Genomic DNA, 15893 nt, shown 5'->3' with positions numbered 1-15893 from the left:
GACTCGTGTTCCTATGAAAGAAGAAGTCTACATGTTTGCAACTCTGCTGCCACCACATGGTGAAACAGTGCTATTGCAGAAGTCTGAAGGAAATCATTGTAGTGCAGATCGATCCATGTTTGATCAAGGATCAGTGACATACGATGAGAAAAGGTCTGGACAATGAACTTTCTACATATTTGACTGGGAATTAAAGCTATAGGCTAAGTGATTAAAATACTTGTCGAATAGCTCTTCTGATAGGCTAGAGTGTTTGTTCAGGAGTCTCCATGTCTCTCCAGCTCTTTATTAAACAGAAAATGTATGTTCAGGCCCGGGATGCCAATTTTATCCAATCAGGATAGAGAACACAGTCAGGATACAGACAACATTGGAACTGGAACACCATGACAAAATTAAGATGATAAATGGATACTATCTTCTGAATGGCAGAAAGTTTGACACCTACCTGAAAATGTATTTCGTCTTTATTTGAGAGCTGGAGAGACAGGAAGACCCCTGTTATTGAGTGGTGTAAACCACTCCTAGAACTGGCTTTGTTAGTTTGTCTGTCTGTTCGTACCAAAAAATGAGCATGGTTGCTATGGTCACCCAGTTCACACGGGTGTGATTTCATTACGTCAGACCACAGCTGATCAGTCTATATAAGACCTTACACCACTCAGTTCACACGGGTGTGATTTTATTTAACATTATAGCAATGATTACTGTCACAATATAGAGCTATTTAACACGGTTACTGAACACACACTATAGCAATGATTACTGTCACAATATAGAACTATTTAACACTGTCACTGTACAAACACTATAGCAATGATTACTGTCATAATATAGAGCAATTTAACACTGTTACTGAACACACACACTATATAGCAATGGTTACTATCAGAATATAATTTTGAATGCTTTGAAACGTTGAGAGAAACTTCATTAAACTGCACATTATTATCCAGAGGTGCCACAGCTTACAGAGTTGAAAAGAGCACAACATAAAAAAAATAAAAATAAATTGAAACGCTAATCAAAATGTACACATTAATTAAGAATACAACATATCGAATAGCCATTGAAGTTGTTGTTTTAATTAAAGACTGGGGCTCTTCAGCAAAAACATGGATATAAAAAAAAAATAACTTAAAAACATACAAAACAATGAAATGTAATGATTCGTAACAAACTATTCTCTTTACATGACATAATTCGTCACAGCTCCAGCTGGTCTCTATAGCATTTTACTGAGATTGAGATCATCATGTGCAAAAAGGTTGTGGGTTCAACAACACCCCGTCTGTCACACACACCTGATCTGGTTAATTCCAGTTAATCACTCATTCCTTAAGAGGTATCACCTGTTTTAATCCCCCCCAAACTGTGGCCAGGCTGATCCCTCGGTGCACGCTAGCCTTATGTTGTTACGTAGAACACTTTGAAGGTGTTAAGCCTCGTTGATTTTATACTAAAAAGGAGTAGGTTACTGGGAAAAAAAGTACATATTTTTCAAAATAAAAATGACTTATTTTCTATCAATTACACGCCCCATGAAGCCTGGAATTCATGTATTAATCCATTTAGACCTGAGGCCAGACTTTTTGGCGGAAGGAATGCGACAAAAACTAAAACATCACATGAATTCACGGTGGAGTGTAATTGATGGAAAATAAGTATACAATCGGGAGTATCACCCCCCCAAAAAAATAACGTAAGTTCTCACTTCCGTTAATAGCCTAATAATGTCTCAAATGTATATAGCACTTATCTAGTTAATAGCCTAATAATATCTCAAATGTGTATATATATATAGTGCTTTTCTAAGTACCCAACAACGACACTTTACATTGGTCTTCAGTTCACAATGATTCTTGCTTCAGTTAATCCAAACGCTGGGAAGTGCATTAAACCACAGAGATACATACTGTACATTATCAACCAGGCTCCAGCCACTCCACACAGCATGAATTTCCCCAAAGAAGGGTCTCCCAAACGTGTCTGTGAGCTTGTTTTGGCTAACCATTCTAGCTCTGGTACCCATACATAGCTCTAATTCCTTCATTAGAGCTATGTAACTGTTCTCTTCCTATGCTCGCATAAATGCAGACCAGCCTCTCGTCTGTAGCGTAAATATAAAAAAACGTTTTACCTACTCACCAATACAAAGGCGGCTTGTGTTATTAGAAAGCCTGCTTTCCTTAGTGGAAGCACTCTGAGCGTATAAAATGTACTATTTGGCCAGAAAGGAATCGTTTTTCTCCGGAAGGAAAATCTATCTATGATATTTCTCTCTTGGCAATATCGGTAGAGGGCGCAGAGGGCGCAGTGGAGTAGCTAAAAGTATATTTTTCCGGTGGTAAAACAATCTCTTTCTGGCCAAAAAGTACACATTTTGTGGTGGGGGGCTCAGAGTGCGTCCACTAAGGAAAGTAGGCTTTCTAATTACACAAACTGCCTTTGTATTGGTGAGTATAGGTAAAACGTTCTTTATATTTCTTGCTACAGAGGAGAGGCTGGTCTGCATTTCATGGGAGGGCAGGAAGCAAAGAGTGGCAGAGCCTTAATGCAACGGCAGCAAAGGGCAATAGGGCTATGGACCAGAGCTAGCTGTTTTCTAGTTGACTTTTCCCTGAGAACATGTTTGAATTACACACACACACACACACACACACACACACACACACACACACACACACACACACACACACACACACACACACACACACACACACACACACACACACACACACACAATGTTCTTTATTATAAGTAAGGGTAATAATAAAAATAACAATAATAAAAACGGGTAACTTACTTGCAAACAATAAAAAATAAACGACTCCGCGACCCAATGTTTGGGAAACACTGCCCTAAAGGAATATTGGCACCAAGATCACAGCGATCTACCTTGTAAAGCTAAAGTGATGGTAAACACTGGAAATACCCCTTAAGACAGGTTGGGGGCGCTATACATTCCTAGGATTATAGCTGCTGAGCATGTTGAGCTCTAGTTAAAAAACGCACTGCATAGAAATACATTACACATTCAACATTAGTGGATTTGTTCCTAATGTTTTACCAGGCACAGACTCAATTGACAGTTCCCTAATGAATCATTATTAGAAGCACCTGGCTCGGCTCGCTGGGAACCGTGTTATCACAGTGCAGAGGTTTATCAGCCAAGTTTTTACACAAAAAAATCATCCACATATCGGTATCGGCTGATATTGTTATCTGTTGTTGATAAGCATACATTTTGCGTTGGTTATCTGCAGCCTGCCAAGCTGTAGATTCTATGTTGGTATGTTGGTTATCTGCAGCCTGCCAAGCTGTAGATTCTATGTTGGTATGTTGGTTATCTGCAGCCTACCGAGTTGTAGATTATATGTTGGTGTGTTGGTTATCTGCAGCCTACCAAGCTGTAGATTCTATGTTGTTGTGTTGGTTATCTTCAGAACTACCAAGCTGTAGATTCTATGTTGGTGTGTTGGTTATCTGCAGCCTACCAAGCTGTAGATTCTATGTTGGTGTGTTGGTTATCTGCAGCCTACCAAGCTGTAAATTCTATGTTGGTGTGTTGGTTATCTGCAGCCTATCAAGCTGTAGATTCTATGTTGGTGTGTTGGTTATCTGCAGCCTGCCAAGCTGTAGATTCTATGTTGGAGTGTTGGTTATCTGCAGCCTACCAAGCTGTAGATTCTATGTTGGAGTGTTGGTTATCTGCAGCCTATCAAGCTGTAGATTCTATGTTGGAGTGTTGGTTATCTGCAGCCTATCAAGCTGTAGATTCTATGTTGGAGTGTTGGTTATCTGCAGCCTACCAAGCTACACCATTCTACACGTTTCAAACGCGCAGGCAGCTGTGTGCGCATGACACGAGCGAGCACAAGACAAGACGGTTTCACAGGATCGTGGCCCGCTCTTGTCGCTCCTACCCGTCTGTCAGACTGCCGGCGGCACCTCCCCTACCCGAACGCTTGCGTGCCTACAGTCTCAACGACGAACGAACGAGCGTCGGTCAGTCGAAGCAGAGAAAAGGTCAGATGAAGAACTCGTCCAGTTCGTCGCTGTGTTTGTCGCGTGCAGACAGAGACAGAGTCTTCTTGGGCCCCCACGCAGGTTCGGCCGCTGTTCCCCCGAGTGTCCTCTCTGCCGCGGGTTCCTTGGAAGGGCTTCGACCGGCCGCTACAGTCCTGCCCCCGCATCCTTCCATGGCCGGAGAGACAGACTTAAAACCAGCTGCTACAGTCCTGCCGCCTCCATAGCCTTCCATAGTGGAGGAGACAGACTTACAAAGCGTCCGGGAGGCCCCGGTAAGTGGCGGAGGCTGAGCCAAGTGTTTGGCAGGCAGACACTCAATTAGCTCCCGGGCCAGGCTCTCCAGAGCCGAGGCCCCGACGGCCGCAGGCCTCTCCTCCGACCACCGAGGGAACGAGAGCTCCGTTGACGATGCCGGGCGCCGGACGGCGAAGACCCCCGTGGCACCGTCGGAGGAGCACCGAGGCGAAACGGGGGAGCCCGTGTCCACATTGGTCTCCGGTTCCTCCTCCTCCTCGTCTTCCTCCTCCAACAGGAGGTAAGAGAGGGAGTGGGAGAGGGAGCGGCGGAGGGGAGAGTCCCGGGGAGGAGGAGGCGCGGCGGGGCAGGGGCTGCTGCGCTGCGAGGAGTAGCAGGAGCTGCCGGGAGGTGTGCTGCTGCAGCGGCCGCCGTCGGAGCCCCCCGGGCTCTCCCCTGCGGCGCACGGCTTCTCCAGGCCGGGGTCGGTGCGGGGTCTGTGACCTGAGGAACCACAGACACACAGGGGTCAGTGTAGGGTCTGTGACCTATGAGGACCACAGACACACAAGGGTCAGTGTAGGGTCTGTGACCTATGAGGAGTGGGACCACAGACACACGGGTCAGTGTAGGGTCTGTGACCTATGAGGACCACAGACACACAAGGGTCAGTGTAGGGTCTGTGACCTATGAGGAGTGGGACCACAGACACACAGGGGTCAGTGTAGGGTCTGTGACCTATGAGGACCACAGACACACAAGGGTCAGTGTAGGGTCTGTTACCTATGAGGACCACAGACACACAAGGGTCAGTGTAGGGTCTGTTACCTATGAGGACCACAGACACACAAGGGTCAGTGTAGGGTCTGTTACCTATGAGGACCACAGACACACAGGGGTCAGTGTAGGGTCTGTTACCTATGAGGACCACAGACACACAAGGGTCAGTGTAGGGTCTGTTACCTATGAGGACATTTTGTAGAATCGACCTCAGGTCTAAATGGGGGTAAAACTGACCTGGCCTGTGTCCTGTCCAGGACAGGGGCGTGCCGAGGGCGTGGCTCTGCAGCGTGGGGGCGTGTCCTCCTCCTCCTGAGCCCCTCGGCTGGGACCCCCGAGGGGAGCCGCTAGGGCACGTCGGAGGGAAAGCAGCACAGGTCAGAGGTCGCGGGGGCTGGGCCGGGGTTTTCACCTGCCGGACGGACAGAAGGAGAGGAGGAGAGGAGGGAACGGATTAGGATTTACACTTAAAACGGGAGATTAAAGCAGGTTACCGTAAGCAACTTTGACAGCCAACGACCAGCCAACATATGGTTAACCCATTTGGGCCATTTAGACCTGAGGACGATTCTACAATCCTGAGTTTTCTGAAAACCCTATGTTTCTATGTTGGTGGTTGTCGGTGGTTCTCAACCTTTTTCATGTCAAGGACGCTCAGAATTATCTGTATTTGGCCACCGACCCCCATCTGAAAATATGTTGTTCCAGGGACCCCTCACAAGCAAAAGATGAGTTTAAAACGTTCGCTGTGAAAGCATTATATTCAAAGATTTGCGCCACATTTTCAAGATTTTTCAAAAATAGCAGACCTGCAAGCTCGTAGCGCGCGCTATGAGCTTGTAGATCTGCTATTGTTCAATAGCTAAAGTATAACACAATGCTTAAAACACCAAGATGGGTTCCCGCCTAACATATGGTTGAAGCAGGCGACTTCTCAGTACATGACATGACTTCACTTCAAGGATCTTAAACCCAAATGGACCCGTACTGATCCATTTGGTTTCATTGTTTTGTACGCTCTCAAGAGATAAATTATTGTTAAACATCTGCATTACTTAATTTACGAGAAGTCTACACAATTAGAGAATGTAGAAGAAGTTTGCTAACCCTCAAAACATGGACTTAACACCACTATAACCCTGGCATATCCCAATTTGATCATGATCATGACGTAGGCCGAAAATATAAATACAAATATCGAACGATTTCCCAATTTGCTAATCTAGTACAAGCTCACAAGGTGTGCTAACAGTACGTTAATAATAATAATAATGGATTGCATTTTTATAGCGCTTTTCTATGCCTACTCAAAGCGCTTTACAATGGTCCATTCATTCATACATTGGGAGGTGAAGCGGCCAACAGTCAACGCCAGCGTCCTCACTTCCCACATTCACACACCAATGGTGGCAGCTACTGGAGGCAAGGTGGGGTTCAGTGTCTTGCCCAAGGACACTTCGACATGTGGACAGGAGGAGGAGCCGGTATTCGAACCGACGACCCACGGGTACCTGCTCTACCTCCTGAGCCACAGCCGTCCGTGTGTTAGTATCAGCGTTTTCATTCTGAATGAATGGGAAAAATAAATACATTAAAAAGAAATCACAAAGCATGGCCTGGGCCGTGGCTCAGCCGTCCAGGCACCTTGGCCGGTAGCCCGACCCTGGCAGTGTGCCGCGGGCTCGACTCCCGTTGACTACGGCCTTTACAGCATGTCACTGCTCCATCTCTCTCCCCCATTTCCTGTCAGCCTACTGTCTGTCCCTCTATAAAAAATAAAAGGTGAAAGCCGCAAAAAAAACATTAAAAAAAAAGAATCGCACCCATGTGAAGTGAGGGGCGCTCTTATCATCGTACATCATCATGCCGTAACATGTCGATTTGCTCAGACACATTATGATGTAAAATTCTCCATTCATTGTCAATGGGAATTTAATGTTTGTATCTACACTAATAGCTGAATATAGGAGCTAGGGCTATAACGCCCCTCATAAAATAAGACACTGAACTCCCAAGAAAAACAGAATTCACATTGCTGCTCTGCACGTGTTTTTGACACCCATATTTCCCCCAAACCACAAAGCAGAGATTTCAAGAGGGACGAAGAAAATGACAACCTTTTCTTTCCAATCCAGATGTTTTATACGAGACAAAGAACAAAGGTTGAGGCCCAGCGGACTGTATGTACAGTATGCTGGGAGATAATCACAGAGCAGCAGAGAGAGAGAGAGAGAGAGAGAGAGAGAGAGAGACTGTGTTTACAGTGACAGAGAGGCTCTCTCTCCCCTCCCCGGGCCAAAGAAGCCACATCGTCCCCTAGCACAGTGGTTCCCAAAGTGATGTCCGGGGACCCCCTAGGGGACCTTGAGGGAGTTCCAGGTGCGTCCCCAGCTAAATGATAGTTTGGAACCAAATGGACCCTTATGGGTCTGTAAAACCAAGCAGTTAGGGTCCATTTGGTTCCATTTGTACACTCGCAGAGTTAAATTAACATTGATTTTACAATATAAATTGGGGTCTCAGAGATAGAAATGCCATTAAATGGGGGGTCCGTAGACTAATGCATGTCAAACTGGGGGGGTCCTTGATATTAAATGGGTTGAGAATCACTGCTAGATCTGTGAAAATCTTCTCTTATTGGGGGGGGTCCCTGGCATATCTTTTCAAATGGGGGTCCGCAGGGCTAATTAGTGTCAATTTGGGGGTCCTTGGCATGAAAAGGTTTGGGAACCACTGCCCTAGCAGGCTTATACCTGGCCATTCAGCCTTATACCTAGCCATTCAACTGGCCCTAAATCAACATGGAGTAAAATATATCCAAATCCTCGTGCCTACACACCTTAGAGTATATATGAATAGAGACGGCACCCGGAGGAAACCCTGAGGCGCAATGGACATAGTGGCCGAATTTGGTATTGCAGCGCTGGGCCAAGAACATGAACGCGCTGGTCCGTTGACTATCATTGCGCACGTTCATGATGACACGTGAACGTGGTTTCAGTGCAATGGCAGCGCGTTCATGTCTTTGGCCCAATCAATCCCAGAATGCACTCTGTTCCTAACCGGAAGGAGGAGTGAAATCGCCTCATGCGCTTCTGAGCAACTTAATGCAAGTGGATGGAAGGAGAACTCGGGTGCCGTCTCTATTCATATATACTCTAAGCTACACACCACATGTTAAACTAATCCGATGACAAGTTTGGTCTGTTATGTTTTTTTTTACTTTCTCTGCTAAGTACGAACATGTTCGTACAAACCAGCTATGGGACGTTATCTGTTGGGTAGGAAGATATTTGTACGACCCCTTTACACCATGAAGCGGCTGGGCCGAGAATCAGCTTTTAATGAGACTGTGAGGTTGTGCATCAGCAATGGGTTTCAGTGGAGTGCTAAACTCCACTATACATCCAGTATACATCAAAAAGTCAGGGCGGCTGTGGCTCAGGAGGTAGAGCAGGTCGTCCAATGATCCCTGGGTCGGCGGTTCGAATCCCGGCTCCTCCTGTCCACATGTCGAAGTGTCCTTGGGCAAGACACTGAACCCCACATTGCCTCGAATGAGTTGGTCGGTGTGAGCTCGCCACCATTGGTGTGTGAATGTGGGAAGTGAGGACGCTGGCATAGACTGTTCACCGCTTCACCTCCCAATGTATGAATGAATGAACCATTGTAAAGCGCTTTGAAAAGCGCTATAAAAATGCAATTCATTACATCAAAAAGTAGGAATACAAAAAATAAAAAATAAATCCCAAAAGGTAGCACATCCAAAAATGTTAAATAAATGGCGGACAAAGTACTCACATGTCCATTACTTTATTGGCACACACCAAGAAGCAACGCTTTACGTGTTTCGGCGATGAGCATTCATCAGAGCTCTGATGATGCTCTCTGAAGCCCTTTCCTGGGTTCTCCTAGTCTCGCGTTACCAGACTGTTACTCTCGCAATTTCCAAATGCTTCATCATACAGTCTGGAGCTATCATGAGTAAGCGATAAAGTGGAGCCTCCTCCCCACTACCGTTTTGTCTTTCTAATAGAAATCATCTAAGCATATATAGCTTGTTGCTTAGCAGAAAAGAAAATACAACAATAAAATGTAAAGATATTTGAAAATATATTTCCGTGAACGGAAATGGCAGCTTCCTTTACTCAGCTCATAGGGGCTATAGTTCCAGACTCTATATAGCATTCGGAGATTGTGGAATAGTTGTCTGGCTACGTGAGACTAGTGTTCTCCTAATTCGAGGTCAAGCCCCAAAGATCTGGCATGGGTCGGGGCCATGAAAGAAAGCACGTTCAACCCACAAACTCCAGAAAACACAAGAGCAACGTTGTACAACCACAGGCCTTTGATTTGAGTCACTGTGTTGTGTGTTAAAAACATACCATTACCATTATGACGAGACTCAACAACGTCGCTCAGTCAAATACAGGGTTACTGTGTCTGTGTGTGTGTGTGTGTGTACATAATGTGAGAAGCCCCCTCCCCCCCAATCATTTAAACGTTTCTCTTCGTTCAAACTGCAAACGTATGTACAGTACAGTGCCCATGTGGCTGTACTTTTTATTCACCTGGAATGTTTTAGTGTTGGTCTAGTCTTAGTCGACTAAATATAAGATTTTAGTCGACTAAATCTACAGTTGATTTAGTCGACTAAAATGTATTTTGGCGGGCCTTGATGCCACCGTAAAACATTTTTTTACACTTGCTGAAAATAGCCTATCTACAAGCTCACAACGCGTCGCGCTGCGACGCGTTGTGGGCTTGTAGATAGGCAATGATAGTCAACGACCAGCGAGTTCATGTGTTTGGGTCCAATCCATCCCAGAATGCACTCCTGTTCCTACCCGGAAGGAGGAGTGAAATCGCCTCATGCGCTTTTGAGCAACTTAATGCAAGTGGATGGGAGGAGAACTCGGGTGCCGTCTCTATTAATATATACTCTAAGCACTGCATGGACTAACCCGTCATATCATCTAGAACAGATGTAAACAAAAACTAAAACAAATCACATGATTGAATAAGAGTTCTAGCGGTTGATCCACCCGGACGGTAAATCCGCTAATTTGGTATGGAACGCTCGGCATGTTTATTTTTTGTGGGGTTTTTTTCAATGACGAATGGATATGTGTCTTCATATATGGTAAGAAAACCGCTTGTGCGAAACTCTCCTTTAATGGTTTTAGGAACAGCCCAACAATACCTGGAAGAGGATCTTGTTTCCGTCGAGGTCCTCGGTCTGCCAGCGGGAGGCGCTGATGGGCGAGCAGGGGTTGGGCAGCAGAGGAACCAGCTGTCCCATCTCCTCCACCCGAAACTGGAGCACCGCCGAGCTGCATGGCTCCACCTCCACGCCCGGGGACAGGCGCTTAACGGCTAGCTGCAAGGACAGGCCTGGTTCTGTGATGATAGCACCAAGACATACAGCTACAGTTAGCTAACGGCTAGCTGCAAGGACAGGCCTGGTTCTCTGATGATAGCACCAAGACATACAGCTACAGTTAGCTAATGGCTAGCTGCAAGGACAGGCCTGGTTCTGTGAACGCCAAGACACACCAGCAATAGTTACAGTTATGCATGGGCAATAAAATGATACAATAATGTAATAAATACATAACTTAACCCTCAGGCAGAACACACAGGCATGTACAGGTTCTTGTAAATTAACTTAAAAGTAATGTAGATGTGTAACAATAATTTAACTCTTCATCCATCCATCCATCCACTGGGAGGAGACCCCGGGGCAGACCAAGGCGCAGATGGAGGAATCACATCGACTCACTGGCCTTGGAGGAAGTTACTAATGTTGCTCTGGAGAGGGAAGTCTGGAGCTCTCCAATAAGCGGTTGAAGATGGATGGATGGATGGAACCCAGCGAATCCCATTCTATCTCAATGGGATAGTTCCAATGTTTGGAACTATAGAGGCACCCGCTTTGCGGCGAGATCAAAGCGCGTCGTCACTCTCTTACTGGATTACTCTGCAGAAACCTTACCCGTGTGGAGGGTTAACCAATCAGAAACGGTACCCGTGTGCAGTGTGAACCAATCAGAAACGACGTACCCGTGTGCAGGGTGAACCAACAGAAGCCCGCCTTCCCCTCCTGGGCCCTGCGCTGCAGCACGGTCTCGTAGAGCCTCACAGCGTCGCGGTAGTTGTCGTGCGCGCTGTGCAGGGTGACGCGCAGCACCTCCCCGCCGCAGTGCACGGGCCTCACCGCCCACAGCGGCATGCCCACACCGCCCAGCCTGTAGAAGTCCCGGCTGGGCAGGAGGTACGGGCGGAGCAGGGCGTCGGCCGGGGAGGACGACGACGAGATGTGGACCACGCCTCCTGTTCCTAAAGGGGTTTAGTTTGAGTTTAGTTTCTGTCTTGTTTTTGTCGACTGAAACTAAGACGAAAAATGTTCGACTTTTTTCACTGACGAAACCTAAATGGAAACTAAATGAAAACTAAGCTATGATGACTAAAACTAAGACTTAAATGTATTGACAATTTCGTCAACAGCTAAAAACTAGACTGAAATGCTAGGAAGGGACTAGTGGACAAGAGATCCAGTGTAAGTCATTTTACACTTGGTTGCATGCTGAAAATAGCTGATTTACAAGCTCACAACGCGCCGCAGTGCGACGCGTTGTAGATCGGCTACAACCACCACTCTGTGTGTGGTGGTACTGCAGTGCCAGGGTCTTACCTGTTATAGCGCCACCACTCTCTGTGTGGTGGTACTGCCAGGGCGGTCTCTGGAGGAAGTCGAGCACCCGCAGGATCCGCTGCTCTCCGTACGCCTCGTGCAGGAAGAAGGTGACGGCCAGGGAGGGGTAGCCTGAAGGAGGCAATGCTTTGCTTAACCCATTTAGACCTGAGGACGATTCTACAAAATGTCTTCTAAATCCTGACAGTTTTCGGAAAAACCTCATGTTTCTATGTCTGTGGTTCTCAAACATTTTCATGTCAAGGACCCATAAAGATATATGTAATTGGCCGCTGACCTCCATCTGAAAAAAATGTTGTTCCCCCTGGAACCCCCCCAGAAGCAAAGATACGAGTTAAAAACGTTCGCTCTGAAAGAATATATATATTCAAAGATTTGCGCCACATTTTCAAGATTTTTTTTTTAATAGCAGATCTACAAGTTCGTAGCGCGGCACACCAAAAGGGGTTCCCGTCTAGAATGGGTTCCCATCTACAATGGGTTAAATGCTTATAACTCTGGAAATACGCGCACTGTCCTTGGTAATAGACATCCATCCAAAGTTCGGATGTCATTTGTGATTTTGGTCTCGCATTGCTCCCACCACGTAAAGGTTTCTGGCGAAAGGTTAAACAGCGTGAGCTAATGCTAATGATAGCCTATGGTTACAGCGGTGGTCTGGGGGGCTGGTCGTCAACAGGCTAAGAACATGATGGAAAAATCACTGGATCGGTAAGGCAAAGGTTAGCTACACTTTGCCGCCACCTAGCGTGGCCAATAAGAAAAAGTTAATATCTTTTTTTTATATTTTAAAAATATTTTTTATCCCACGATTTTTTTTGGTGGGGGCAGCGGAATGACCTCATGCTTCCTTCTATGCATGAGGAGTCCAAGCTGCTTCTTTTCACCTGACAGGGGCGAGTTTCCCCAGCCGGACGTAGCGCGTGGAAGGATCAGGATTACTGTTTTTGTGAGGGTACCTACCCTAGGGGACACAGGGAGAACATGCAAACTCCACACAGAAAGGCCCTTTCGCCAACCCAGCCTCGGGTATGGGCACTGATGACGCGGAGGAGAGAACACGCCCCCAGCGCCCACAGCGTCCCCAGCGGGAATCGAACCCAGGACCTTCTAGCTGTGAGGCGACAGCACTACCGACTGTGCCACCGTGACCCAAAAAAAAAAGATCATATTTTGTCGTCTTTATCGTCAAGCGTATACTAGCTCACCTGTGGCGGGACAGAGGTGCGTTGATGATGATGTGCGTGCGTATGATGATGACGACGCAGCAGCGCGCAGCGGGGCCGCCCTCTCGGACACGTGGAAGATGCGCAGGCTGGGGCAGAGCCAGCGCAGCAGGCCGTCCAGAGTCTGCTGCAGGAGGAGGGAGTCTCCGGGGTTGGCCAGGAGGTGCATGTTCATCATCATCATCATCGTCGTCATCGTCTGCTGCTGCTGCTGTTGCCTGCGCCTGGCCACCTCATCTATTGGACACACGCACAGGCCTGGCACTGTTATTTAACCCATTTTGACCTGAGATCAGATTCTAAAAATGTCTTCTACATCCTGACAGTTTTCTGAAAAAGCTATGTTTCTATGTCAGTCGTTCTTTCGATCTTTCAAAAATAGCAGACCTACAAGCTTGTAGATCTGCTATTTTTCAATAGCTAAAGCATAACATAATGCTAACACCAAAAGGGGTTCCCGCCCAGAATGGGTTAAATCGAGGGTGCAAGCACGACTCCAAATCGTTTCAGCAGTATAACGTTCTAATACCCGGTGCACGGTCTGGGCAAGTCACTTTATAAAGAGAGAACACCAGTATGACTAAAGACTAATTCATACATACTCTATAGATTAGAAGAAGAGACATAAACTTACTGGTTGGTGATGACATCTTACTGCAATCAGATCTAAAACGACAATAAAAAGAATACAATTAAAATACAAGATAATGACATTAATGAATCACAAATATATTAACAGCTCTATTTCAATAGACAGATACAGTTTTTAAAAAATAAAACAAAATTAACTGTCTCCCATATTGTGGTGGTCAGGGTTGCCATGCAGGTCTGCTTATATTTGTTTTTTCTATAAAGTCACTTGCATATATTGGTAGTTGTGGGTTTCATTTCTTTGGTCTTGTTTCTAAAGTGTAGATGGCACAGTTTGTTTCTAGGGCCTGGAGTAGAACTTGGAGTCAATCTCAGCTCTTCAAGTAGGTCCATGTCCGCTCTCCCAATGGTGCATTTTATTTTGTAATCTGCCGTGTAAGAAGCGTATACCGGTATTCTCTGTGACACATCTAGGGGCCACAATGACTAACCAATCAGGAAGTAGACAGGCAAATCGACCAATGACAAAGCTTCTAGGAAAATCTTTGAACGCAGATTGCGGCCCCTAGACGTGTCACAGAGACTAAAACATTTTTGGGAGACCCAGCCAGGGACACAGGGACAGACAGACCCAGCCAGGGACACAGGGACAGACAGACCCAGCCAGGGACAGACAGACAGACAGACAGACAGACAGACAGACAGACAGACAGAGGGACAGACTAGAGTAGACCCAGCCAGAACCAGCCAGGGACACAGGGACAGACAGACAGACCCAGCCAGGGACACAGGGACATATGGACACTAGAGTAGACCCAGCCAGAACCAGCCAGGGACACAGGGACAGACACAGACCCAGCCAGGGACACAGGGACATACAGACCCAGGGACAGACAGACCCAGCCAGGGACACAGGGACAAACTAGACCCAGCCAGGGACACAGGGACAGACAGACAGACAGACCCAGCCAGGGACACAGGGACAAACTAGACCCAGCCAGGGACACAGGGACAGACAGACAGACCCAGCCAGGGACACAGGGACAGACAGACCCAGGGACACAGCCACACACATAGCTGTCTATGCACCACTCCAAAAGGTGGACCCTGTTGTAAACAAGTGTAATGCAATATCAGTGTGTCGTCCACACTATACTAGTAACAGTTTTTGTATCGAGTTGTGCTTTCATGTGAAATGTACCCATTCTGCAAACTGTTATACCTGGCTGCGTATTTCTCTCACACAATCTGAATCTGGCAACACTGGTTGGTGGTGGACTTGGAAAGTAGTAACATGTCCCGTTTGGGTGACCAGCCAGATCACCATGACAACACTCACTGTATCTTTGTTGTTAGCATAGAAAACAGCCCAAAAATAACCTGGAACAATGGACACTGGAACAATAAGACACATTATGAAAGCCTCACAATAAAAAAAAACTATTGAAGCAAGAAGAAGCAGCAACAGTTTAGTCTGAAAATAAAGTCCAGCAAAGCGACCGACAGGAGGGAGCAGCAGCCTTTGTTAGCATGCATGCTAAAATAATATATAAGAAAGACATTATAAGACTGCAAATAAACTTTTAAATAACTCACTCTGCAGTTTCAGCGCCAGAGTCCTCCACGTTATTCCCATCATAATCGTAATCATCATCGCCGTCGATCCTCTTCAACGCGATCGGTCTTCGAAGCATCATCATCATCGTCATTATTGTCGTCCGATTTTTTCAGAGGACATTATTATTATTATGATTTATCAATTATTGATCAAAGGACAATAACGGCGCTGCCCCTGGACGGTATAATCAAGGAGTTATTGCTACATTGTTTCAACCGGCGGTTGAAACAAAGTAACACAATCCTACCGTTTGATTTCAGTCAGATCCACTGACACAGACACTCCTCCTCCTAAAACTAACCGGGGTCGGGGACGGTTACTCGCTTTGGGACGGCTGACGTCACCAGCCAAACACGCACCCTTTCTTTTTAATGCCCAAATAAATCTGATCCCGAAAAAGAGCCGATCGACCACTGCGCGTTGTGGGCTATAGTAGTTAGTAGATCAGCTATCTGTGATGATCATTCTACTTTCTTTAGTATCTGTACTTAGATTAGTCGATTTGATTAAGCAGAAAACAAGAATGTCTCTTTTTGTATGATAGGCCCTATAGTCACAGAGCAGTTTTATTGAATACCTTTTATTATACACTTTACTTTATTAGCAGAATAAACACATCTGTATTATCCAGTCGTCCAATAGGCCCTATATTTTGAGTTTTTCTTTTCTTCCCCCCCCCCCCCCCCCCCCTTTTTTT

At 46.2% G+C, this 15893-nt stretch overlaps 2 protein-coding genes across 4 annotated transcripts in view; one reads left to right on the top strand and one right to left on the bottom strand.

Moving 5' to 3' along the window:
- Positions 1–15893, top strand: part of panx1a (pannexin 1a) — a 46988-nt gene that overhangs the window by 2232 nt on the left and 28863 nt on the right. The gene's annotated exons all lie outside the window — the stretch shown is intronic.
- On the bottom strand, positions 2644–15482 carry fam124b (family with sequence similarity 124B). Of its 3 annotated transcripts, none has more exons than XM_079514523.1 (8): positions 15175–15482; positions 13622–13653; positions 12970–13245; positions 11741–11872; positions 11110–11385; positions 10250–10446; positions 5284–5458; positions 2644–4770 (listed from the first exon to the last, which is right to left on the bottom strand). In XM_079514523.1, exons 1-8 carry the CDS (start codon positions 15285–15287, stop codon positions 4031–4033), a joined length of 1941 nt encoding a protein of 646 aa, XP_079370649.1. In that variant the 5' UTR covers positions 15288–15482; the 3' UTR covers positions 2644–4030. The 3 variants fall into 3 exon arrangements, with proteins under 3 accessions (XP_079370649.1, XP_079370650.1, XP_079370651.1); XM_079514524.1 differs by having other exon boundaries at positions 12970–13224; XM_079514525.1 differs by lacking the exon at positions 11110–11385.

The sequence above is a fragment of the Electrona antarctica genome, assembly GCF_951216825.1.
Source record: "Electrona antarctica genome assembly, chromosome: 11".
NCBI lineage: Eukaryota > Metazoa > Chordata > Actinopteri > Myctophiformes > Myctophidae > Electrona > Electrona antarctica.
The sequence above is the reverse complement of the archived record's forward strand: the minus strand, read 5'-3'. Positions and strand labels throughout refer to the sequence as shown.

Coding starts and splice junctions, on each gene's coding strand:
- fam124b (XM_079514523.1), bottom strand. CDS start 15,287: ATGACGATGATGATGATGCTTCGAAGACCGATCGCGTTGAAGAGGATC. Junction 11,873..12,969: donor GCACCTCTGTCCCGCCACAG/GTGAGCTAGTAT, acceptor TGCCTCCTTCAG/GCTACCCCTCCCTGGCCGTC. Junction 5,459..10,249: donor GAAACAAGATCCTCTTCCAG/GTATTGTTGGGC, acceptor TCCGTCCGGCAG/GTGAAAACCCCGGCCCAGCC.